General features: G+C 40.8%; 1 protein-coding gene across 1 annotated transcript; it reads left to right on the forward strand.

Moving 5' to 3' along the window:
- The first annotated feature begins 1,384 nt into the window (after window positions 1-1,384).
- Window positions 1,385-27,302, forward strand: LOC106608950 (trafficking protein particle complex subunit 14). Its single transcript, XM_014207202.2, has 11 exons — window positions 1,385-2,090; window positions 3,265-3,360; window positions 3,739-3,868; window positions 4,141-4,227; window positions 6,834-6,954; window positions 7,371-7,518; window positions 7,822-7,883; window positions 15,547-15,719; window positions 20,715-20,851; window positions 20,970-21,169; window positions 24,096-27,302. The coding sequence occupies exons 1-11, from the start codon at window positions 1,599-1,601 to the stop codon at window positions 24,295-24,297; spliced, it is 1,848 nt and encodes a 615-aa protein (XP_014062677.1). The 5' UTR covers window positions 1,385-1,598; the 3' UTR covers window positions 24,298-27,302.
- The last annotated feature ends 63 nt before the right edge of the window (window positions 27,303-27,365 follow it).

A 27,365-nucleotide genomic window follows, 5' to 3' on the forward strand; every position in this document is an offset into this window, starting at 1 on the left:
CTTTACACCACTGCACACACACTCAGACACACACAGGCAATGCACATAAGAAACAGTGGTATGCCCCAGTGCAGAAATGTATCTACTGACAATATTGTAAGAAAGTTTCATTTTATTGCTCAAAACATGTTACAAATAGAAGTGATGGGATTACTACTTTCAAGTAGCTTTGGAGGCAGCTCTGCCTGCCAGACTGATGTTTAACCAACTCTGGATTGAGTAGGTTAAACATCATCCTTGGAGGCTGAGCTGCCTCACAGGCTAGTTTGAAGGCATATTTCTCGCTTATGCGGATTGCTATGGTACTGGGATAATAATACTTTTCTGTTGACCTCTCCACTATTGACTTGATGGGAACCATGTTACATATTGTATGTCTGTTTGAGAATTAATGGTACTGTACACTACTGAAATAAAGGGTTCTTGTCTCATGTCGAGTTGAAGCATACTCACCTGGAATCATGGAATCTTCTTTTCTCTTTTTTCAAAGTTTTTTCTCACTGCCATTCCAAAAAAAAAATTTAATGGGCATCATTTTTGAAAGTGGAATAAGGTCTTGAAACATTGAAATGTAACTTAAATACATTGTCCCTCCACCATTGAGTATTATTGATTGAATTGATATCATTATGATTTAATGAATTTGTATGGGTAAACCAAGGAAATATTTCCTAGGGTAAACCGAGGGAATACGATATTACTTCTCTAAGCCTAAAATGAATTTTAAAAAACAATGTACTGGATTGATAGGAATTGTATTCTCATTTAAATTGGGACTATTCTACCATACTTGAGAGCCTACATTTTGCAGACATCGAAGGTAATATTTCAGAAAAACATATTTATTGTATCACTATCTTTTTTCTTACTTGAAGTTGTTTATACTTGGTTTGAAACCTTGGTATATATCTGCGTGCATTCATTCATATATTTTTTTCTCAATTGTATGAAATAAAAGCAAATATTTCCTGACCAAAGCTTTGTCTGTGATCCTAGTGTGGCTTTGAGTGGCTTATCTATTTAAGATTGAAATAGAAATTGCAAATCTCTCTAGCCTTTGTTGCAAATTGATCACATTATCAAGTTTTACAATGGGATTAATTGGATTTTCAACTGACAAGATCAAGTGTTATTTCCTTCATTGTCAAACAAGCGCACAGTTTTTAATAATACATTAACTATTTAGCTACAACATGTTGGGTGAAAAACAATTTCAAATGTATTGGGAGATTATTTTGGTCTACCTGAATGGTGAAAGGCTTGCCATGTGGGCCTCTGTTAATTCCACTTATCAGCAGTTGAATACTCCTGCCTAGTTTAAAAATTCAGCTCTTTTTCTCTGTGGTCGACTAGTTGTACTGGAGTGCACTGCACAGATATGCTGCACAGTGAAAGCGTCAGTCGCAGGTTCACCGACTGATGATGGACACAGTGAATTGGATTTTAAATGTTTATTATTATAGAGATATTTGTAAAAATAGGCCAACTATCGATGCTGGTCATACACTAAGATTATTAACCCCCGAGTGAGTTTTGAATAGTATTAGCTTGTGTGATTGTATAGCAAGCTATCAACAGGATACATAATCTAGCTAGCCATGGTTCTAATGATGGAATCGCAGTGCGAGTATTTTATGTATTTCCCTGCGGTTCCCATCACGGACCTCTCCGACCCGTCAAAATATCGAACTCTCCCCCGGCGCAGTCACCTCTACCTCGGCGAAACGGTACAGTTCTTGCTGGTCCTGCGGTCCAGAGATGGAGCGTCGGGCTCAAGCGGGACAAAGAGAAGCGGGTCAGGTGACAGCGCTACCCGGGCTTGGAAGGAGCTGGTAGGGTCCCTCTCCGCTGTAGCAAGTGTCTGCCCCGGAGAGAGCCGACATCGCTCCCAACTTCACCCCCACGAGTTCCAGAGAAGCTACAGCGACGACTGTGCAGACGAGGATCCCGACGAGGTTGACTTTGCTGCGGGAACAGTCCACACAGCCAGAAGGGAGTCAAGAAACCGAGGTTTCAGAGAATGCAAGCCGCTTCTCATACACAATAATACGGGGCGTGATGGACGGCAGTATCGGCGCGCACCGGTTCAGGTAATATGAAAGGATGTATGACAGTAATAATTGGAGGGAACAATGGCTAAATAATTGGACTATACACATAACAACAAGCTAATACCGTATTGAGTGTTATAATAGGCTACGTGTACACCTGCTGTGTAAAATAGGAAGTGCTGACATTTCCTGAGCATATAAGAAAGTGCAACGCTCGTGCAGCAGAAGTACAAATGTAAACCACAACAGTCAACCAGACCTTTTTTTAACTTCCTGCAAGCACTGACCTATGACAGTTGGAACAAGCCAAAATACTGTTTGACAGCAGAACTGGGTTCAAATACTTTTTGGAATAATTTCAAATAACCTACTTTGCGCTTGATTGAGCATGCCTGTTGCAATGGAACCAATAGAACAGTTCCAAAAATGTAAAGCCAGCCCACCTGGCACTCCAGGCAGACTAAACCAAACGCTCAAAACACTCAAAGTATACGAAAGATTTCAAGTAGTATTTGAACCCAGGTCTGTCTGACAGACTGCTTGTTATTGTGGCAAGGAGCACAGGTTGGTTCGAGCTACAGTCACTGTGATGACATACAAATAGACGCCGCAAACTTTCTTGAGTCTTAACTAACCAACACTTCTTTCGATTTGTCAGACAGCAATAACCTACGAATTATTTTCAGACTACATTGGCAGAGAATTCAGACATACATGCCAACTTAACCTCATAGCCAAACATTTAACTTAACCTTGAGGTGTTGGCAATTGAGGGTAACAACCACCCACTATGATAGTCAATAGTAAGCATGGGACAAATAGAGCGAATGAATGAGTATTTTTTGCACACATTCATATTTGTCATATCCTCTGTGAAAGACAGATCCCTCTTCTTCTATTACATTTGACCATAATAATAGTGTACTAGCAGGTGGAGTGACTCACATCTGTATCGATAATCTATAGTACAAATGTAGAATACAAACTTTATTTGTCCCTACATCCTCCTCCTCCATTGTTTACATAATCTTCTTTCTTTCTTTCTTTCTTTCTTTCTTTCTTTCTTTCTTTCTTTCTTTCTTTCTTTCTTTCTTTCTTTCTTAACTCTCTCTCACACACACTCTCTTTTTCTCTCCCTCCCCCCCTCCCTCTCGCTCCCTCTTGCTTTCTCATTGTTTGTAATAGAGTATTTCTGTCTCTTCCTCTCTCCTAGTCACCCATGGACGAGCCAGTGGTATTGAACGAGGAGGTCATATTCCCTCTGACCGTCTCATTGGACAAACTCCCCGTCAACACTCTCAAGGTCAAGGTGAGAAGTCATGCAGTGTGTGTGTCTGTATGTGAGTGAGACACACACACAGAGAGAGAGAGAGAGAGAGACAGAGACAGAGACAGAAAACAGGACAGACAGTGTCATTGTCTTTTTCTCTACTCATCTCTCTATCCGTGTTCCCATCATATCTCCATTTCCTCCCCCACTCTGTGTTGTCTCCGATTGTAGTGACTATACCCTATGCATGTTCATAACCTTGTCATAGCCTCTCTATGCATGTTTATAACCTTGTCATAACCCCTCTATTCCTGTCTATGTCAGATTGTAGTGACTCTCTTCATGTTCATAACCTTGTTATAACCTCAATGCATGTTTATAACCTTGTTGTAACCTCTAGTTTCCTGTCTATGTCAGATCATAGTGACCGTGTGGAAGCAGGAGGAGGAAAAGGCAGAGATCAGGGAACATGGTTACCTCACCATCCTACAGCTAAGGAGCCCCACACACACCTTCAGACAAGACCTTAATACCTTCAAAGCCCAGGGTCAGAGTCCTTCACTCTCCAGTGGCTCCCTCTGGGTTGTGACTGAGAAGGATAATGATTATCTTAGATTGTAAAACATTATCTCAATTCACTGTAAGGCCCACCAAATGTGTATAGGCCTACATATTTAAAATACATTTTGAATATAAAGTAAAACAACGCAATTCACGTTGATGAACAACTGCAATATACATTCAGTGTAAAGTGTATTAAAAGTGACCCTCTCTATTTTTCTCCCTCTTGTTCTCCCCCCGTCCCCATCCCCCGTCCAGTCAGCACCACGTTGAGTGTTCTTCCTCCACCAACTGTGAAATGTCAACAGATGACTGTCTCCGGGAAGCACCTGACCATCCTCAAAGGTGGGGAAGACAACAAAAGGGTTCTTGGCTGTCCCCATACGAGATCCCTTTTTGGTTCTAGGTAGAACCATTTTTGGAAACGGTTCTAAATGGAACCCAAAAGGGTTCTACCTGGAACCAAAAAGGGTTCTTCAAAGGGATATTTTATGGGGACAGCCAAAGAACCCTTTTAGGTACTAGGTAGCACCTTTTTTTATGAAAGTGTAATACCTTTACACACTGCTATATTGTGATGGGGGAATACTAACATTGTTGCACCTGACCGTTCTCAAAGGTAGGGAGCAGAGGGGGGCTAACTCTGTTAAACTTGGTCCATAGTGTGGTATATTTATTTATACTCCGCTATTCATGCTAAATAACTCCCGTTAGCTGTGTGTTGTTCACTATAATCCAAGGTTTCATATGCATTATTGTTTGAGTATAACCTATTCTATACTTAACCACAAATGCTTACGACCAAGAGTTTTTTCTGACCACCTGAAAATAAAAACCTTTAGCCCCTCGCTGTAGCCTGTGAGGGTAGGGGCTAAGAATATATGAGTCCGATAACTACTCTGAAGCAGAGCCAAGAGCTCCTGACTCCTGGTGAACAAAGTTAAGATTGAAACAATGCTGAGTTGGTTTAAGGAAGTGCTTTCGCCTTTGAAGAAAGGGGTTTAGCCACAGAGAGCCACTAAACTGTATCCTAGTCCTCAGCCCAGGGCTAAGATCAATAACAACCCTCTCGTGTGTAAAATCCTGTTAATTCACTGTATTTAATTAATCAACCACCAGGATAATCCCTGACTCTCTGGTGGTACCGAGTCTGACCCAGTAATAGTGCAGGTTCATAGTTAGGTTGGGCCCATTCTAAAGAAAAGTCCCCAGCTAGCGATCATGATCCCATGTTAACAAAGCGTCTTTTAGATATTAAATCCATAAATGGGAGGACCTGATCCTTGATAAACACTCATACTCAGAGACGCTTTGTGAAATACAGGCCCTGGACAATAGCAGAGCTCCACCCAATGTTCAAAGGGAGAGAAAAGTATTACAAATAACCAAGACCTTCTTCAATAGATAGTTAGGAAACATGTCCCAAGTAATTAACTACACCGACAACAGTGTTATCACCGTGTTATCACAATAGCTCAATAGTTTATATAGGTAGTAGCTCTTACGTGTACATGCGGTACAGGATATTGGCTCACATATGTGGATTTATATTTACAGTATGTATAGTAGAGCACCCTTTGAAATTACCCTGAAGTTTACAGTATTGTGTATTGTCTTTATGGGATGTGGATTACATTAGTGAGGGTTGTGTATTAAGCTTGGGCAATATACCGTTTATGCCATATACCGGGTTATTTTGAAATACCGACGGTATGATTTTCAATACCATAAAAACACTACGCCACTGCTTATAACTATTAAGTTAAAGCTGCAATATGTCACTTTTCGGACAACCTGGCCAAATTCACATAGAAATGGGAGGTCTAGATAAGTCATTCTCATTGAAAGCATGTCTAAGAAGCTGTAAATCTGTTCTATGTTCGTTATTTCTATGCTTCCCGTTCTCAAGTTTAACTATTAGAATTTAAGCAACCAGGAAATGGCTGAGAGATTTCTGCATATTGCACCTTTAAGTATAACTATAAATTATATCCAGCTCAGGGATCCAGCTATGCATTTGGTTTGCTAACTTGCTAGCTAAGTGGCTCTAGATGTCAAGATCAAACTTCTTGGTTACAGCAGAGACATTCAATAGTTTTGTGTGTTAAAAATGTATAATTATAGCACCCCCTGTGTGCACTTCCGGTAATACAGTATACCCTAGTATGGTACAGAAACGGTATGACGGTATGAAAATCTGGATACCGCCCAACCCTATTGTGTATATAGCTATATACCATGTATGTACTGTATATAAATAGTACCCATATCAAATCAAATCCAATCAAATGTTATTTGTCACATGTACCGAATACGTAGACCTTACTGTGAAATGCTTACTTACAAGTCCTTAACCAACAGTGCAGTTCAAGAAACAGAATTGAGAAAATATTTCCTAAATAAAATAAAGTAAAAATAAAAAGTAACAGTAGAATTACATAACAATAACAAGGCTATATACAGGGGGCCTGGTATTGAGTAAATGTGCGGGGGTACAGGTTAGTTGAGGTCATTTGTTCATGTAGGTAGGGGTAAAGTGACTATGCATAGATGATAAGTTGATAAACAGCGAGTAGCAGCAGTGTAAAAACAAAGGGGGGGTCAATGTAAATAGTCCAGGTGTCCAATTGATTAATTGTTCAGCAGTCTTATGGCTTGGGTGTAGAAGCTGTTACGGAGCCTTTTGGACCTAGACTTGGCGCTCCGGTACCGCTTGCTGTGTGGTAGCAAAGAGAACAGTCTATGACTTGGATGACTGGGGTCTTTGGCAATTTTTTGGGCCTTCCTCTGAAGTGGAAGTGACTATTGTTTTTGACAATAGTATTATGACATCACCTAAACTTCTTCCTCTCTTATGCTTTTGTTTCTCTCTATCTCTCCTTCCCCCCATTTCCCCCCTCCCCTTCTATCCCTTTTCTAACTCCCTTCCCTCTCTCACTCCCTCACCCCAGTATTAAACTCCAGTTCTCAGGAGGAGGTCTGTGTGAGGGACGTGAGAATCATTCCTAACTTCAACGTGTCCTACCTCCCCATGATGCCTGATGGTTCTGTGCTTCTGGTGGACAATGTCTGGTAAGTACAGATCTAGGATCTAGGATTTTGGGACCCCCCCCATTCCTAAACTTAACCATTAGGGGTGAAACAGAAACTGACTGTAGATCAGTGCCTGATGGCTGTCATCCTGGTGGACAATGTCTAGTACACTCCCTTAACCACAGATCTAGGATCAGATTACAGTACTACTAATACCAACTTTTGCAGTTAAGGGTAAAAAAGCATCAGTGTCTGCCGGACAAGGTGCTTTTCAGGGACGCTGTTTATAAGTGTTGAAACATATTGTATATTTTGTTCTAAAATGTTGCATAAAGATATAATGAGTGTCTGAATGTCCCATACTGTTGTTTATTTTTTATGAACCTTGATCAGAATGTAAAAAGTACATAACTTTTGTAACCATGGCGATGGCATCATTTACTTCCTGTCTGCAGCCACCAATCAGCAGAGGTTGGAATGGCGTCGTTCCACAGGATGAACAGTAGCTCCTCTCACCTTCCCAGCATGCTCTCTGCCCTGGAGGAGCAGAACTTCCTGTTTCAGCTGCAGCTCAGGGACCAGCCGGAGGAAGAGAGCAACGAGGTGAGAGGAGAGGAGAGAGGGAGGAATGGGGAGAGAGAGGGGGGTATAGAGAGAGGAGAGAGGGACAGAGAGAGCGAGTGGGAAAAACAAGGACAGTGTGAAATATCAAATAAATGGTCCTAGTTTGTGAGATACATAAAGGGCAGTGAGATACATTTCAGGTAATATGATATCATACTTAGTGTGCGATCATTTCATCTGTTTTAGATTAAACATATGCATGAGAAATCTGCCATGAATGTCCTTGTGTGCACAGCATGAAATCATTTGAGGAATGTGAATGTGTTTTGCTCTCTGCTTAAGGGTCTGGAGGTTCCTTTGGTGGCTGTGCTGCATTGGTCCACCCCTAAACTTCCCTTTACCAGGTAGGTCTACATCTACTAATAGATAGAACTGGCTCATAATCACTAAAACTACCCCACACACTCACTATACCTACTCCATTATAACGACCCCATTATAACTACTAGCCTTCCCCAGGTACAGTACATCTCCACCGACTATTAGTTGGAACCAGAGCCATATATTTAAGAGAGTTGGGCCAACTTTTTGAATTCTGAATATTGTTCTAATTCTAGACAGTCAGTTACAAAGCATTGCTTATATATCGCCCATGTAATGTTAATGTAGCTAGCATGGCTGCCATAGGATGTTGTAGTGTCATGTAAATGCATCATAATGCCCATTCTAGTGACATGCCATTCCCCATATAATGTTAATGGGTCGCCAACATGGCTGCCGTAGAATGTGGTAGTGTCACGTACAGTCGAAGTTGGAAGTTTACATACACTTAGGGTGGAGTCATTAAAACTTGTTTTTCAACCACTCCACAAATTTCTTGTTAACAAACTATAGTTTTGGGAAGTCGGTTAGGACATCTACTTTGTGCATGACACAAGTCCTTTTTCCAACAATTGTTTACAGACAGATTATTTCACTTATAATTCACTGTATGACAATTCCAGTGGGTCAGAAGTTTACAAACACTAAGTTGACTGTGCCTTTAAACAGCTTGGAAAATTCCAGAAAATTATGTCATGGCTTTAGAAGCTTCTGATAGGCTAATTTACATCATTTGTGTCAATTGGAGGTGTACCTGTGGATGTATTTCAAGGCCTACCTTCAAACTCAGTGCCTCTTTGCTTGACATCATGGGAAAATCAAAAGAAATCAGCCAAGACCTCAGAAAAAAAAATGGTGGACCTCCACAAGTCTGGTTCATCCTTGGGAGCAATTTCCAAATGCCTGAAGGTACCACATTCATCTGTACAAACAATAGTATGCAAGTATAAACACCATGGGACCACGCAGCCGTGATACTGCTCAGGAAGGAGACTCATTCTGTCTCCTAGAGATGAACGTACTTTGGTGCGAAAAGTGCAAATCAATCCCAGAACAACAGCAAAGGACCTTGTGAAGATGCTGGAGGAAACAGGTACAAAAGTATCTATATCCACAGTAAAACGAGTACTATATTGACATAACCTGAAAGGCCGCTCAGCAAGGAAGAAGCCACCGCTCCAAAACCGCCATAAAAAAGCCAGACTACGGTTTGCAACTGCACATGTGGACAAAGATCGTACTTTTTGGAGAAATGTCCTCTGGTCTGATGAAACAAAAATAGAACTGTTTGGCCATAATGACCATTGTTGTGTTTAGAGGAAAAAGGGGGAGGCTTGCAAGCCGAAGAACACCATCCCAACCGTGAAGCAAGGGGGTGGCAGCATCATGTTGTGGGGGTGCTTTGCTGCAGGAGGGACTGGTGCACTTCACAAAATAGATGGCATCATGAGGTAGGAAAATTATGTGGATATATTGAAGAAACATCTCAAGACATCAGTCAGGAAGTTAAAGCTTGGTCACAAATGGGTCTTCCAAATGGACAATGATCTCAAGCATACTTCCAAAGTTGTGGCAAAATGGCTTAAGGACAACAAAGTCAAGGTATTGGAGTGGCCATCACAAAGCCCTGACCTTAATCCTATAGAAAATTTGTGGGCAGAACTGAAAAAGCGTGTGCGAGCAAGGAGGCCTACAAACCTGACTCAGTTACACCAGCTCTGTCTTTAGGAATGGGCCAAAATTCACCCAACTTTTAGTGGGAAGCTTGTTGAAGGCTACCCGAAACGTTTGACCCAAGTTAAACAATTTAAAGGCAGTGCTACCAAATACTATTTGAGAGTTTGTAAACTTCTGACCCTCTGGGAATGTGATGAAAGAAATAAAAGATGAAAGAAATAATTCTCTTCACTATTATTCTGACATTTCACATTCTTAAAATAAAATGGTGATCCTAACTGACCTAAGACAGGGAATTTTTACTAGGATTAAATGTCAGGAATTGTGAAAAACTGAGTTTAAATGTATTTTGCTAAGGTGTATGTAAACTTCCGACTTCAACTGTAAATGCATCATAAAGCAGAAACCTCAATGGCCCAACCATAGAAATCCTGTAGGTCGTTATCAATAAGACGTCACAATAAGGTGCAGACCATTCGATGGCGCATTTGCCGATGTACTGTTAGCTGATAATGTTTACTTTGCAAGCTACCGGACCAGTAGAATCTTTGTACAGCTGGCTAAACATAGTGGTAAGTAGACCTAATGTACTTTTTTCAATCACAATTGCTGCTGACAGACGTGATAGGCGATACACTAGCCTAACACAGTTTCTCTGGACCTCCTCCGCAACGTCGGTGTTTGGCCCCCGAACCCGACTGTTTTCCATACTGAGTATTGCCAACCCAGACAGTATTTCCAGAGACATTGTGCATTATATGTCCATTGTGCTGCACACAATTTAAACTTAGTCTTGAATGATACATTCCAAGATACACCAGAGATGGGATAAGGGACTGTTGATATTGCAACCACTCAACTCAAACATCAGAAGACGAAATCGCAAGCCCTCAAGAACTGTTGTCCGCTAAATATGATAATCTGTTTGCATCTGCCAATTTATTGGCTGTCCAGTATCCAGACGACCTGTCCCCAGAGCTTCCTATCCAGTTAATCTCTTTCCGTACCGTGTTGATGCTGGCAATTAAGGAGAATGAGAGGCGCAGTTAAAGATGTACCACGCCCTTCTTCCCAGTTTCCCTGATGATAATATGGCAATCAAGCTGTTTTTACCATCCCTGCAACTTGCTTCTGCGGAGTGATATTTTTCTAAACAAAAACTAATAAAGAACTACCTAAGAAGCATTAGGCTCTCGGTCTGATATGCGCTTTTGAACACCTAAGTAAGCTCCACTCATTGCACTGGCGCCGTCGTAGCCTCGTAGCCAAGGCATTTGTTTACAGATATCATCTCATACTTTCAGTTTAATTTGTTATTTTTCAAGGTCTGAGGCACTTTTTCAGTCACATTCCTGAAGCCCAAAAAACCAACACGTAGCTTCTTAGTACATATGTCAATTTAAAAGATGTATTAATGACTTTTTGGAGGGTTACTGTCAAATTGATTTATTAAATAAATAAAAAATAGACATCGATGACAGGTGCATGGGCCCTCAGAGTTTCTTGGTCCACTCCACCTTGTGGGGACTGCCGGTACGCAGGTGAGGCTACATTGATTGATAGACCACAAATTGGCTAGCTAGCTAATAACAGATTACGCCAATATGGCTAGTTAACGAGCTTACTTTAAGGGGATAAACTAGATGGCTTTGCTTGCCATCAACGGTGGTGATGACAGTAGTCCGACTGTCAACTTTACCAGGACGAGGACTTGCCGAAGTCAAGTTTTTTCCAAAAGCCAAATCTCTAATGAAGCAAGCTAAATGACACATGTTGCTAGCTACATGCCAAATGGATAGGCTACCCTCACTGTAAACAATTGATGTTTAATAATCATGAAAAGCGTGCAGTTACTTGCTGTATAACTCTGATGATGTCTAGTTCTGACTATGCTCTTCAAGAGCTGATGATATTAAAACCAAATAGTTATACCATTTATTTAGTAATTTATTTAGTAAAACGGCACATAGTTGTCAATAGTTTTAGCGGAGCTGGGGGCTTCCTTAACCCTCAGCAGCCAAATCGAACACTGCACTGTATTGCAGTGTTGCCAACTCCTCAGTTACTAAAGTAGCTATTGGCTGTCCTAAAAGTCGCTAGAAGTCGCTAGATGACGTAATCACCTAATTTGCATAATTTGCCATGTGCATGTAATTGTGATGGACGCTGTTGGAGAGAGGAATAACGTCGTGGGAGAGACAAAAAAGTGAGTAAAAAACACCCTAAATATGTTTAGAACGACAAATGAACTTTCTTCTGTCGATTCTTGTTTTTTTTAAATGTCACAATTCCAACCCTCCTCCTTTATCCGGGCTTGGGACCGGCAAAAGTGACCCAAAAGAAACACTCTGGCGGAGTTACTTAGTTTTTATTAAATTTTTTATTTAATAATAAAAATAATAATATTTTTTTTTGTTTCTTTTCTTAGTTTGGTTATGGTTTTTAACCTTATGGTCCACTACAACAAGTCACAGTAAAACATGAACATTTTTAACCATAACATTTTTTACATTTTTTTGTGTACAATCTACCTTAACAATCTAAATGGACCAAAAGAGACAATAGAAAAAACTGTCAATGGCAATGTGAGAAAATTATGGTAACTAGTCTGGCCCTAATTCAGGTAAAAAAAAATTTTCCCAGACCCCCCTCCACACACACAAAGGCTGTGCTGGCTCACAGAAAGAGTGGGCCATCGCCATTTTGGTCAAGGCTCTCTATGGCAGGTTCAGCAACTGAGGGAGCTGACTTAAATGAGTAAGCAGCTGATGTACCAAAGATGTGCCAAAAAGCTGCAAAACATTATCAGGCAGCTGGTGCTCATAGCAAGCCTCACCAGACAGCTTCAGTCCATATCGAATGTACAGGATGGAGTTAAGGGTCTGCAAGGACATCCGATTTCTAAATTCTCTTTTTACCACACTCATCTGGCTGAGTACTCTCTCGACTTCAGCATTCGAGTGTGGCAAGGACAACACAGACACAGCAGCCATGGCAAGTTCTTGAAACGGGTTGATATCAGCTGCATCCCCAAACTTCCAAATCTCACTCCAGAAGCCCAGTGTGTTTTTTGTCTCATTCCATTTACTTAGATGGATGGCATGCCATTGCTGGACAATCTTGTCTATCTCTGCAGGGGAGTAGCCAAGGAGCTTGGCTATTTTTTTCTATTTCTCCAGGGCTCTTATTGTGCTTTAGAGTTTCCTCCACATTGAAAACTGACATGTACTGCAATGCTTTGATGTTGTCCGGCAGTCTCACCCTCAACTCATTAGTGAGGGAGATGGTGAAGGCTACACACCGCTTTCGGACATTGTTTTCATCCTCAGGCGCAAGGTGGAGCTCAGCTGCCTTTGACTCAAAAAGGTAACCAAGGTACGGTTTGGGACTGATGTATCCATCTATTGGCCCTTTGAGTACATCAACATTTGCCAGTGGATTCAGCACCCTGCTGCTCACAGACTTGATCAGGCTAACCAAGCTGTCAAGTAGCGTAAGAGGATCTAATTGCTCTCCCTCAAAAGCCTTGATGGCCAACTGTACCTCACCTAGCACTGACTTTAAAAAAATCATATACAATATGTTTTGAGGATCACTGTACATGGAGTAGAAAACCTCAGCCATGTAGCAGTATTCACTGGACTTGGTGACTGCGAAATGCAGCCTAAGCTCCTCCCACTGGTCCAAAATGCGTGAAACCGTGGGTTCAATGGAGAGCCAACGTGTGGCACAGACTTTGGTTATCTGTAAAGGTCTCTCCCCACAGTTGATGGTCTCATATATGGCCTTGTAGGCCTCCCTGCGCTTTGGAGACACTGAAAACCGGTTATAAGTCTCTCGTACCAAGTAATCCACACTACAGGGATGGTGTAATTGGAAACATGACTTACAGCAAGCTGCAGAAAGTGGCACACACAGCGAATAAGAACCAGATATTTGAGGCCATACTCCTCCTTCAGCACTTTATGGACCCCATTGTTAATCCCCATCATAATAGAGGCATTGTCAGTCCCTATCCACAGGAGTTTCTCTTTTTTAAGACAACACTTCTCGAGGAAAGCCACAACAGCACGGGCTATAGATTTGGCATCTCCTCCCTCCAACTCAACAAGCCCCAGAAATGTTGATACAATTGTCTGCTTGGTGTCACTAAAGTACCTTATCACAACCCCCAGGTACTTAGAAACACTTACATCCGTGGACTCATCGAGGAGGAGGCTGGAATGCTGGCCACCCACATCTGCGACCAACTTTTTCAGAAAGTATGGCGCTAGAACACCATTAATCATTTCTGTGCACTGTGTCCTGTGCATTTTGAAGTGGGTAGCAGCAGTGGAGTCTGAGAAAGCAGCTCTACATGCTTCTCCAATGTGATCACATGCCAGCATGGAACAGTGTTCAACGATAGCTAATGTCATGGTGGCCTCAGCCTTTCTTTTTAACCATAAATGGCAGCTTGTTTTGGGTGGAACTGTTATAAGGCTTTGCCTTTTGAGTATGTTTTTGAGTTGTCATGTGTTTTTTTACATCACTAAGTTTGGCGTAGAAATCAGCCTTACAATACAGGCAGTACGCCCGTGTATCATCTCCAATAAACGGCTTCAACCAGCCTTTGAATTCAGGGTTTGATTCCCACTCCTTTCTGTATTTTTGAGTGTACAGTTTAGACTGAGACATGATGAGCTAGCCAGCTAGATGTTTAGCTTATGCCACAGAGAGGCACACACACAGTGGACAAGGTCAGTAAGTGACTGAGGCTGTGTGAGTCAAATGCAGTGATTTATTTTTGTGCAGTGATTTATTTTAGACAAAGAACATTTTACATTACCATCCCACCCTGAATGTAAGCCAGGGCAGGATCAGCCAGCAGCGGCTTCCCGTATGCGCGATTCATTTGCAGTGGAGGGGTGAACATCTCCTGCTCTGACTGCAGCTGGGAGGGACTGCTGCACGTGAACTGGGAGTGCATTGGGACTGGGGTGGGGCCCACGGCAGCACCTGCTGCTCGTTGAGAAGAGTAAGAACGATACGTGCTTTCACGTCAGAGTCTCAAAGTTTCCAATAACACCAGAAAAAGTCGCTAGATTTGTCGCTAGTCGATTTTTTGAAAATGTGTTGCTAGAGGAGTCTGAACACTCGCTAAATATAGCGACAAAGTCGCTAAGTTGGCAACACTACTGTATTGTAACATTTTATTGATAACGACCTATTAAATTACTAGAGGGGCTATGTCATAAATCCTAAAAGTTACAGAATGGGGTGAAAATGGCAGCAATGTTGGTCAGTGAGAAATCCAAAAAACTACTCTAATTGAAATTAATTTCAGTAGAGACATAGTCCTGATTTTACTTATGCAGAAAAGTTAAGGCATATGATATATTAGAACTTGTGTAATATAAGTATTGTAAACCTAAAATATTGTCATATAATTATAAATACAGTTTATATGGATTTTGCATACATTTTCTGTGTAAATAGCCTCTAAAATATAAGTAAACAGACCATAAATGTATCAGTTTTTGTTTTCTTGGAAGGCTGTGAGTGCTATTATATGATACAATATCAGTACTTGTTGCATTTACAACTTGTCTATGTACTTTCATCAACTGATTTCAGCCAGTGTATGGCTGTGGATTGACTGCATTGTTTGAATGGAATGTTGGCATATTGGCAGTTAATCTGAAAAAAATTATGGAATCATTCCTCTAAAACTGACTGGCTAGCTAGCTAACAAACACACAGTGCAGATACATTCTTAAAATTCAATATTGTACACAATATCTTATCACAGCACTGGCTTGTCATGGTTGACCAACTCCCTCACCAAAATGGCTGACCTTTATCCCATCATAAGAAAGTTAATAGTATTTTAATTCCTAATTCTATGGGGTCAACTCTTTAAATACATAGATCTAGTTGGAACTATCCCATAATAACTACTCTACGTTGACTAACTGTCCAAATATACTTACCCCATTATTACTCTACTACTTAACTTCCCTTCTCCAGGTACATCTCCACCCACTACCAGCTGCCCAGCGTAAGACTGGACCAACCCCGGCTGGTTATGACAGCTTCCTGTCCCAGTGCTGTGCAGCCTCAGGAGCACTTCCGGGTCAAATACACCCTACTAAACAACCTGCAAGACTTCCTGGCTGTAAGACTGGTCTGGACGCCCGAAGGTGAGGGGATGGGAGAGGAGAGGGAGAGGGGAAGAGATGGGATGATTATGGAGGGAGATGGGAGTGAGATGAGGTGAGAGGGAGGGAGGGAGATGTAGAAAACGGAGAAGATTAATCCTTTTTACACAAAAAAGAGTGTAATCGAGCAAGAGAAAGAGTAGAAGAGAGGGATAGAAAAAGAATGACAGAGGGTAATGACAAAGGGTCCGTTAGAAAGAGACCGGGAGAGAGTGAGAGATAGTCCAGGGAGAGGATCATACACACTGAACTAATAAATACAGTGGCTTGCGAAAGTTTTCACCCCCTTGGCATTTTTCCTATTTTGTTGCCTTACAACCTGGAATTAAAATAGATTTTGGGGGGGTTTGTATCATTTGATTTACACAACATGCCTACCACTTTGAAGATGCAAAATATTTTTTATTGTGAAACAAACAAGAAATAAGACAAAAAAACTGAAAACCCCCAAAGTCAATAGTTTGTAGAGCCACCTTTTGCAGCAATTACAGATGCAAATCTCTTGGGGTATGTCTTTATAAGCTTGGCACATCTAGCCACTGGGATTTTTGCCCATTCTTCAAGGCAAAACTGCTCCAGCTCCTTCAAGTTAGATGGGTTCCGCTGGTGTACAGCAATCTTTAAGTCATACCACAGATTCTCAATTGGATTGAGGTCTGGGCTTTGACTAGGCCATTCCAAGTGTCGTCACGCGCAGCAGTCCCTCCCAAAAATGCATGAAATGAAAATGAAATATATGTATTCACTACTGTAAGTCGCTCTGGATAAGAGCGTCTGCTAAATGACTAAAATGTAAAAAATGTGTCTTTGGCTATGCCGGATTAAGTGATATGACATGCTATTCTATAAAATAATTTCTCTGTAATTAATATTACCTGATTAAGCTAATCATGTAAATGTAATTAACTACAAAGTTGGGGCACCACGAAAGAATGTTTATAGAGCTGTTATCTTCCGAATAAACTCTTAAAGACCTGGTAGTCTTTTACCTCAATAGCAGTCATTATTTAATCGTCACCTTATTCAGTCTCATCTGAAAGTTGTAAATTCTTGGTTATCTTCACGAACCCTGGCTAACAAGTTGAATCAGCAATACAACATTTGGTTTAATTATTTATTTACTAAATACCTAAATAATCACACAGAATTACATCTACACAGAATGGATCATACATTGATTACAAATTATGTCATAAAGGAAAACGCCCCTAGCAGACGGAACAGATATGACGGCTGGTTACACAAAGAAAGGGGGTTGGGTTTTGAATGAAAGAGCGGGAAGACTGAGGACCAAAATGATTTTGTGTCTCTATTGGGCCGTAGGCAGCTACTCTATCGTAAATACAGAATCTTATGCATTCTAAATAACCGCCCATTTGAAAAAGGAAAATGCAATAAATATTTACTCTGAGCTGCGCTTCGGTAGATTGGTCGTAGATAGAAGGCCGGGTTGTCCAGCATGGATCTCTTGTCCTCCGAAGAATGTCTAGTGGTGAACTGGAGCGTGGGACAATGGATACTCTGTCCGTCTTCTCCTAGCCCACGTTTACAGCTGCTGTTGCTAACGCAACGGCTAGGAGGTATCACTTCTTTAGTGAATAAGAGTTCAAAGTTCATATCAAGTTGCCATACTTCAAGCTCATGCTATATTCTGGCTGCTATAGTCGAAATTCATCCTTTTGTCGTGTTGATCATCATCTTCACGTTGAAATTCGATGCTAATGTCGTTTGGTTCTTGTCATTCAACCAGAGCTCACGCTGAGGTTGGCTTAGTTCTGTAGGTGATCTTTGTGTTTTCAACGTGGGGACCGCAAGTCCTCACGTCCTTGGAACAGAAAGTTGGATTTTCGTCAACGGGCTTATATCGGGGTGAAGAGAAGGGCATGTTTCCTAGTTTACAACCAATGTCTGTTCACTTGGGCGGGGCCTCTGAGTGAGCAGAGTTTCTCTATGACAAACCGTTCTCTCATTTAAGAAGCTAAAATTACATTTCATCTTTTCACAAATAGTTTCATATTTAAACATTTAAATTGCACAACAATTCCATGTGAATCTGATAACTAGAATGTGTCAACTTTCCAAGATACAGTTTATGTCATCCTGTCATTAGTAGTAATGTCTCAGACAACAACTGATCTGAGATCATATTCATTAAGTACCAACGCATATTTTCAACTGGTTGGATTACCGAAATATGGTTCCGTTTCCCACCTTTTGATGTTACCACTCTCTATGTTACAAAGGCTTTACAAGAGTCAACTTTAGAAAGTAGAGAGAGAGAAAAGGGGAAAGGTATTTATGGGGGTCATAAACCTCCCCAACAGGCCAATGTCATGACACAAGACATTTAAATGTTTCCCCTTAAACCACTCAAGTGTTGCTTTAGCAGTATGCTTAGGGTCATTGTCCTGCTGGAAGGTGAACCTCCGTCCCAGTCTCAAATCTCTGGAAGACTTAAACAGGTTTCCCTCAAGAATTTCCCTTTATTTAGCACCATCATTCATTCCTTCAATTCTGACCAGTTTCCCAGTCCCTGCCGATGAAAAACATCCCCACAGCATGATGCTGCCACCACCATGCTTCACTGTGGAGATGGTGTTCTCGGGGTGATGAGAGGTGTTGGGTTTGCGCCAGACATGATGGTCAAAAAGCTCAATTTTAGTCTCATCTGACCAGAGTAGCTTCTTCCATATGTTTGGGGAGTCTCCCACATGCTTTTTGGCGAACACCAAACGTGTTTGCTTATTTTTTTCTTTAAACAATGTCATTTTTTTGGTCACTCTTCCGTAAAGCCCAGCTCTGTGGAGTGTATGGTTTAAAGTGGTCCTATGGACAGATATTCCAATCTCCACTGTGGAGCTGGTCTCTTTGTTGCCTCTCTGATTAATGCACTCCTTGCCTGGTCCATGAGTTTTGGAGGGCGGCCCTCTCTTGGCAGGTTTGTTGTGGTGCCATATTCTTTACATTTTTTAATAATTAAATTAATGTTGCTCCATGGGATGTTCAAAGTTTCAGATATTTTTTTATAACCCAACCCTTGTCTGTACTTCTCCACAACTTTGTCCCTGACCTGTTTGGAGAGCTCCTTGGACTTCATGGTGCTTGGTGGTGCCCCTTGCTAAGTGGGTTTCATAGCAAAGGGGTGAATACATATGCACGCACCACTTTTCCATTTTTATTTTTTTTCCTTTCACTTCACCAATTTGGACTATTGTGTGTGTATGTCCATTACATGAAATCCAAATAAAAATCAATTTAAATTACAGGTTGTAATGCAACAAAATAGGGGATGAATACTTTTGCAAGGCACTGTATGATTGTAATACAAATGACTTAGAGAGAGATAGAGAGAGGAGCAAGGGGGACAGAGAGAGAGAGATTGATTTGATTTTTATCAGGATCGCTTTTAGTCCTCATTTGGACTAATCTTCAAAGAGTCCTTAAACATTAAAGCACAATTCATAATACAATCACATTTTCACAGATAACACACTGTTACAAACAACAGACATATTACGCTGACATATTGACCAGATAAATACAGTCTGAAAATATAGATTGATTCCTTCATCTATCATAGTCCTGCACAACCTTCCAATGTTTTATATTTAAATGGTTCTAAAGTATTGTTTGAATTTGTATATTGAAAGGTTTCTGGTTTACTCAGATAAATTATTCAATATCTTTATTACTCTGAATCTAAATGTTATTTTCCCTATTTCTCTTTTCTTTCTGGATAACACGTAGATGGTGGACAATCTAGTCCTAGTGTTTACTGAAAGCCTGTCTCTTACCAGCTGAATACTGTTGTAAATGGAGTTTGGCAATTTTAAATGGTGTACATTGTCAAATAAAATAAGCAATGTTTTTTTTTTTATTATCTTGTTGATGAATTACCACCTAAGAGCATTGTGCATGATTACAACAGAATAATCATATCTCTACCTTAAAACAATCCTTGCTGCTTTGTTCTGTGCAACCTGCATGCTCATAATTTCACTTGCTGATGCATGTCTCCAGACCACATAACAGTAATTCACCTGACTCCCAATTAATGCTTGGCTTGTTTGCTTAAGAATCTTTCCCGGTGAATATTTTGCTATCCTTCTGATCATGCATGCATTTTTTTAAAACATAGATGAGTTATTGGAGACAACCATGATAAGCAGTTGTCTAGCTGAACCCCTAGTATTTTGGTTTCTGCCACTTCGTCAATTTGTACTTCCCCCATACTTAATTGCATCCCATGTTGTGCGGGCCTTTTCCTGGTGGAACAGACCAACATAACCCTGGTTTTCTTGGCGTTCAAAATAAATTTGTTCTGGCAAACCCACTCCCTGATATTTCCCAGATCTACTTGTAGAGCTTGCTGTACCTGTTGAACCGATTGTCTTGCTGTATAAATTGTAGTATCATCTGCAAATATAGTAGCTTGAGTTTCAGATAAGGCATAAGGAAGGTCATTGGTATATATTAAGTAAAGAAGTGGTCCAAGGCAACTGCCCTGCGGTATTCCACAGTTTAATGCATTAGGGGAAGAAAACGACCCATTGATATAGGTGGACTGTTTCCTGTCAGTTAGATATGACTGTACCCAATTGAGTGCTGACCTCCTGAAACCGATATTACAATAATTTTGTCAAAAGTATTTAATGATCCACTAAATCAAAAAATAGTACACCCACAAACCTGAGACAGAGAGAGAGAGAGAGAGTGGCGGTAGATGTGGGGTGGGAATTCTGTCTAATGTCCAGTGATGATTTATAACAAAGCCACTAACTAACTAACTAACTAACTAACTAACTAACTAACTAACTAACTAACTAACTAACTAACTAACTAACTAACTAACTAACTAACTAACTACCAGAGGAACATAATCACTTTAGGCTATATTATATTGCTCTCTCCTTGGGTAAACTAAACACCAGCCTCTCCCACTCTCCCTTTCCGTCAATGTCACCCCCTCCCCTCCAGGTCGTGGTCGTCAGGAGGACCCCTCTGTCAGTTCTGTGGTATGTCATTCCCCCCTTAACAACCTGGGCCAGTGTCGGAAAGGATCCACCCTCTCCTTTACTGTCGGCTTCCAGATACTCAAGGCAGGACTCTTCGAGGTACCAGCGAGAGATGGAGAGAGTGCACGTGTGTGTCTGTGTGTGTGTGTGCCTCTTTTGTTTCTCCGATTTTGCATACCAAACATTACTCCACATGCCCCCCTCTCCTCCTCTCCAGTTAAGCCAGCACATGAAACTGAAGCTTCAGTTCACAGCGTCCTGTTCCAACCCCCCTGCCGAGGCCAGGCCCATGTCTTTGTCCTTGTCCAGGAAGAACTCTCCCTCCAGCCCTGCTGTTAGAGACCTGCTGGACAGACAGAGTCTGGGAAGATCACAGTCCTTCTCTCACCAACAGCCATCACGGTCGCTTCTTATGAGGTAGGAGATACACGCATGTAACGCACAGACACATACACTACATAGTGTGGACACCCCTTGAAATTAGTGAATTCAGCTATTTCAGCCACACCCGTTGCTGACAGGTGTATAAAATCGAGCACACAGCCATGCAGTCTCCATAGACAAACATTGGCAGTAGAATGGCCCGTACTGAAGAGGTCAGTGACTTTCAGTGTGGCACCGTCATAGGATGCCACCTTTCCAACAAGTCAGTTCGTCAAATTTCTGCCCTGCTAGAGCTGCCCCAGTCAACTGTAAGTGCTAGGAGCAACAACGGCTCAGCCGCGAAGTGGTAGGCCACACAAGCTCACAGAACGGGACCGCCAAGTGCTGAAGCGTGTAGCGCATAAAAGTTGTCTGTTCTCGGTTGCAACACTGACTATCAAGTTTCATACTGCCTCTGGAAACAACATCAGCACAAGAACTGTTCGTTGGGAGCTTCATTAAATGGGTTTCCATGGCCTATTTTGATCAAATCAAATTTATTTGTCACATACACATGGTTAGCAGGTGTTAATGCAAGTGTAGCGAAATGCTTGTGCTTCTAGTTCCGACCATGCAGTAATATCTAACAAGTAATATAACCTAACAATTCCACAACAACTACCTTGTACACACAAGTGTAAAGGAATGAATACGAATATGTACATAAAAATATATAAATGAGTGATGGCCGAACGGCATAGGCAAGATGCAGTAGATGGCATGGAGTACAGTATATACATATGAGATGAGTAATGTAGGTTATGAAAACATTATATAAAGTGGCATTGTTTAAAGTGGTTAGTGATACATCTAATTACATCAAGATGGCAAGATGCCGTAGATGGTATAGCCTACAGTATATACATATGAGATGAATAATGTAGGTTATGTAAACATGATATAATATAAATAATATAAAGTGGCTAGTGATAAATTGATTACATCAATTTTCCCATTATTAAAGTGGCTTGAGTTGAGTCAGAATGTTGGCAGCAGCCACTCAGTGTTAGTGATGTCACCATGTGCAATGGTGGAATGGTGGAAAGCTCGCCGCCAGTGGAATCTTGAGCAGTGGAGAGACGTTCTCTGGAGTGATGAATCATGCTTCACCATCTGGCAGTCTGACGGACGAATCTGGGTTTGGTGGATGCTAGGAGAACACTAGCTGCCCCAATGCATAGTGCCAACAGTGACGTTTGGTGGAGGAGGATTAATGGTCTGGGGCTGTTTTTCATCAGGTTAGGCCCTTTTAGTTCCAGTGAAGGGAAATCTTAACACTACAACATACAATGACATTGTAGACTATTCTGTGCTTCCAACTTCGTGGCAACATTTTGGGGAAGGCCCTTGCCTGTTTCAGCATGACAATGCCCACGTGCGCAATTGAGGTCCATATAGAAATGGTTTGTCGAAATCTGTGTGGAAGAACTTGGCTGGCCTGCACAGAGCCCTGACCTCAACCCCATCGAACACCTTTGGGATGTATTGGAACTGCGAGCCAGGCCTAGTCGCTCAATATCAGTACCCGACCTCGCTTATGCTCTTGTGGCTAAAATACTCTGTAATGTCAAAGAGGAAGATAATGTCCTGCTGAAAGGTTAATTCATTTCCCAGTGTCTGGTGGAAAGCAGACTGAACCAAGTTTTCCTCTAGGATTTTGCCTGTGCTTAGCTCCATTCCGTTTCTTTTTTTATCCTGATAAAACCCTGCAGTCCTTAGCGATTACAGCCACACCTATAACATGATGCAGTCACCACCATGCTTGAAATTTGGAGAGTGTAATGTGTTGTATTGGATTTGCCCTAAACATAACACTTTGAATTCAGGACAAAAAGTTAATTGCTTGGCCACATTTTTTGCGGTATTACTTTAGTACCTTGTTGCAAGCATGTTTTGGAATATTTTTATTCTCTACAGGCTTCCTTATTTTCACTCTGTCAATTAGGATCATATTGTGGATTAACTACAATATTGATCCATCCTCAGTTTTCTCCTATCACAGCTATTAAACTCTGTAACTGTTTTAAAGTCACTATTTCCTTCCTCTCCGGCAACTGAGTTAGGAAGGACACCTGTATCTTTGTAGTGACTGGGTGTATTGATACACCATCCAAAGTGCAATTAATAACTTCAAATGCTCAAAGGAATATTCAATGTCTGATTTTAAAATGTTTACCCATCTATCAATAGGTTCCCTTCTTTGCAAGACATTGGAAAACCTCCCTGGTCTTTGTGGCTGAATCTGTGTTTGAAATTCAGTTCTCGACTGAGGGACTTTATAGATAATTGCATGTGTGGGGTACAGAGATGAGGTAGTCATTAAAAAATCTGGTAAACACTGTTATTGCACATAGAGTGATTCTATGCAACTTATTATGTGACTTGTTAAGCACATTTTTATTCCTAAACTTATTTTGACTTGCCATAACAAAGGGGTTGAATACTTATTAGCTCAAGACATTTCAGCTTTTCATTTTTAATGAATTTGTCATTTCAAAAAATTAAAAACACAATGCCACTTTGACATTAGTGTGTAGGCCAGTGTAGGCCAGTGACCAAACAAATCTCAATTTAATCCATTTTAAATTCAGGCTGTAACCCAACAAAATGTGGAAAAGGTAAAGGGATGTGAATATTTTCTAAAGGCACACACACACGTACACACACACATACTGTACGTACACACACACATCAGCATACATGCAATGCATAAACTCATACACACACACATAAGCATATATGTACACAATCATACACACGCAGACCCACACACACACACACACACACACTCCCTGTAATCCCTAAATTATGGCAGTGACTCCTTGACCTCTTTCTGACTCTCTGACCTCTCTCCTAAACCCCATTGTGTGTGTGTGCGTATGTCTCTTTGTATTTGTGTCTCTGTGTGTGTGTGTTCTAGGACGGGCAGTGTGATGGAGCGCAGGGCCATCACCCCTCCAGTGGGATCCCCAGTGGGTCGACCCCTCTACCTCCCCCCCGATCGGCCGGTCCTCTCACTGGACAAGATCGCCAAGAGAGAGTGTAAGGTACTGGTGCTGGAACCGTGGAAGAGACTGAGAGACAAGGCGAGAGACAGGAAGAGAGGGAGTGCTGGTACTTGAGCCAGGTAGAAACAATGAGACTGTGAAGATGGGAGGGAGCGAAGGAAGGGAGGAAGAAGGGAGACATAGATAGAAAAATGGAGAGAGAGAGACATGTCTCATGCGGAACATTTCCTACATCCTACAAGGCACGCATGAACAATGATTTACCAGACAGACAGATAGACAATCTGTCAGACACTGAATGATTGACTGTACGTGAGCCACATCATTTGACGACACTGGAGAAGTTACTTTCAACAACATAATTTCACATTTTTATCTCAACAACATTTGAAGTTTTTATTTCACTGTAATGTCAACATTTCATTTCATTCCTTGTTTTATTCCTTGTGTAATGCTGTAATTTAATGTGTAAATAATTGTTACGGTTTTAAACAGGGTGAAGACAGAACCAGACTATTTGTAGAAACACTTTGGGAACTTTTTCACTGAAGATTACTGTGTTTACCGTACAGGGTTATGGTAATAGCCAATACCTTGTTAATACATATTGTTATACACTGGTATACATTTTACACAGTATATGTAATGTAATACTTGGATGTTAATTTTGTTAGTGAAAAACTGGATTATGTTAGTGAAAAACTGGATTTTATTATTGAAAAACAGGATTTTGGTAGTGAAAAACAGGATTTTATTATTGAAAAACAGGATTTTATTAGTGAAAAACAGGATTTTAAGAGTAAAAAACTGGATTTTGTTAGTGAAAACCCGGATTTTGTTACTGAAAAACTGGATTTTGTTAGTTTACACACTGTTAGATAAACGTATCTAACGTGATGGATGTCAAACTTGTGATAAAAAAAAGCAGCAGGAGACCACAGGGAAAGGGTTGAGTTCTGTTGCATTGTGGAATAACTCTAGCCTGGTCTCAGATCTGTTTGTGCTGTCTTCACAACTCCTATGGTCATTGTCACGATAGGAATTGGCAAGACAGCACAGACAGATCTGGGACCAGACTAGATCTGTTTCACCCGTGGATAGTGTCATCGGGTTCACTCTTATTAGAATGTGTTGTATTTTAGTGGCTTGGAGCCACACAGTCTCTACACTGTATTTAGTAGTTAATAAGTATTCTACCAGAGATGTTTTTAGTTTATGCTAAATATATTTATTGTCCGATTTGTATAATTTAGATTTTCTTTTATCAGCATTTGCTGCTGCTTTAATAGTCTTAAAAGTGCATATACACACTCCTTAGTACACTCCAAAGCACACATATTGTACATGGAAGGACATACTCCGTAACACACACTTCATAGTCCACACTCCATGATAGGGAACAATCCTTTCAAATCATTTGCCTTTCCCTTGCTATACTGCTGTTCGCCCTACTCCCTATAAAGTGCACTACTTATGGACCCTGGTCAAAAGCAGTGGACTAAATAGGGAATAGGGTGGCATTTGGGACACGGCCTCACACTGTTGTTCACAGCTGTTAAAACTTTGATTACACTGTTTGATCCTGTTGTTGTTATGCCATTCATTCACACCTTACCTTATTATTAGGGATTTAGTCCTGGGTAACAATCCAGATGGATTATTGGATTATGGATTATTATAGTGGATTATTTAGAAGTCGTACGTCCGTTACTGTAGCTACGTTTTCAACTGTTTACATTTGTGTTGAGAACATTGAACAATGGTGTGTGTGTGTGTGTGCATGTGTATGTGCATGCATAAGTGTGTGTGTGTATGTTTGTGCCCCTGAAGCATGTTTTGTATGTTTGTCTAAAGTATTATTTTATTTCCTGGTTCAATTGCCAATGGAAATTACCAATGGGTCTTTATCCCTGATGTAAATTACAATGTGAGGTTGGGGACATTTCAAACGATCAGATTTTTATTTATTTTTAACTGTGTGTCGAAAGCCCCGTTTATACCTGGCTCTAACATGCATCCTTGTCCTGATCTTGTCCACACATTTTTAGACAGGTGTTGACAATCAAAAGACACATTGTGATCTGTTTGTGATCAGATCATTCTGCCCACCTCCGGAGGTAGTCAGGCATGCATTGTGTCTTTATATCTTACAAGTGTAGACAGATCTGGACAGAGAAACCATTTTAGTACATTATTCCACCCGTTAAAATCATTGACAGGTGGCACCATTGACTGATTACATCAATATGTGTCTTATAATAAATAAATAAATCTTATTTTGAAAGAGTAGTGAAATAATTAGCATAAAGGAAGGGATCATGAAATCTGGTCACAATGCAGACACATTGGACGGATAACAGACACATTTTAATACCATGTGTAGACACATTTCTGGAAATGTGGGCACATACAGAATGTAGACAAGATCAGGACAAAGGACCCATGTTAACACCAGGTATAAACGGGGCTTATTATGCCTTATTTTCCCTGGACACAGAGTACTTGCTTGTTTATTCTTTGTTTAATTTAGATGTTTTTATCTCTATATCTTTACATGAAGTCAAGAAATAGACGTACCCAAGACTGTTTGTGCAGAGGATGCGTTTTATTTCGTTTCTTGTTTTATTTTGTTTAGATGTTTTATTTCCTTAAGCCTGGAATTTAACTGAAAAACAAAACCATTCCAACTCAATTTTCATTGTTCCAGAACATTCGATGAACAAAAGTTTGGTCACAAACATTTCCATTCCTTTCCTCTGTGATTTTAAAACAATGTATTATTACTACTTGGACCAAAGTAGCTCACAGTTTGATTGTTTATGTACATTAGTGACTTATTTTTAACAGTCATTGTTGTTAAGCACTTGAATTGATTTTAATTGTATTGTTCTTGGTTCTTTGGACACACAAACAACAAATGCAGCTGATTGTGTCACAGATGTACTGTGGCACGTTGTTTGCTAGCAGTCTCACTGGCCTTATTTTAGGTCTTGCTTGTTTTTAGATGCCTTGAATGCAAACGTCTGTCAGGGAAAAGTGTTGGGAAAAAATTGTTTTGGGTCACTCCTCGTTTGTTGCACTCTTGAAGTATGAATAAATACAATTGGAGCGATTGGGAAGTTTGTATTTTACGCGTCGTAAGTCTGCTGACCAAGAAAAAGGAAAGTGGAAGAGGGGGGAGA

This window comes from Salmo salar, chromosome ssa07 (genome assembly GCF_905237065.1).
Source record: "Salmo salar chromosome ssa07, Ssal_v3.1, whole genome shotgun sequence".
NCBI lineage: Eukaryota > Metazoa > Chordata > Actinopteri > Salmoniformes > Salmonidae > Salmo > Salmo salar.

Coding starts and splice junctions, on each gene's coding strand:
- LOC106608950 (XM_014207202.2), top strand. CDS start 1,599: ATGGTTCTAATGATGGAATCGCAGTGCGAGTATTTTATGTATTTCCCT. Junction 7,884..15,546: donor CCTAAACTTCCCTTTACCAG/GTAGGTCTACAT, acceptor TCCCTTCTCCAG/GTACATCTCCACCCACTACC. Junction 15,720..20,714: donor ACTGGTCTGGACGCCCGAAG/GTGAGGGGATGG, acceptor CCTCCCCTCCAG/GTCGTGGTCGTCAGGAGGAC.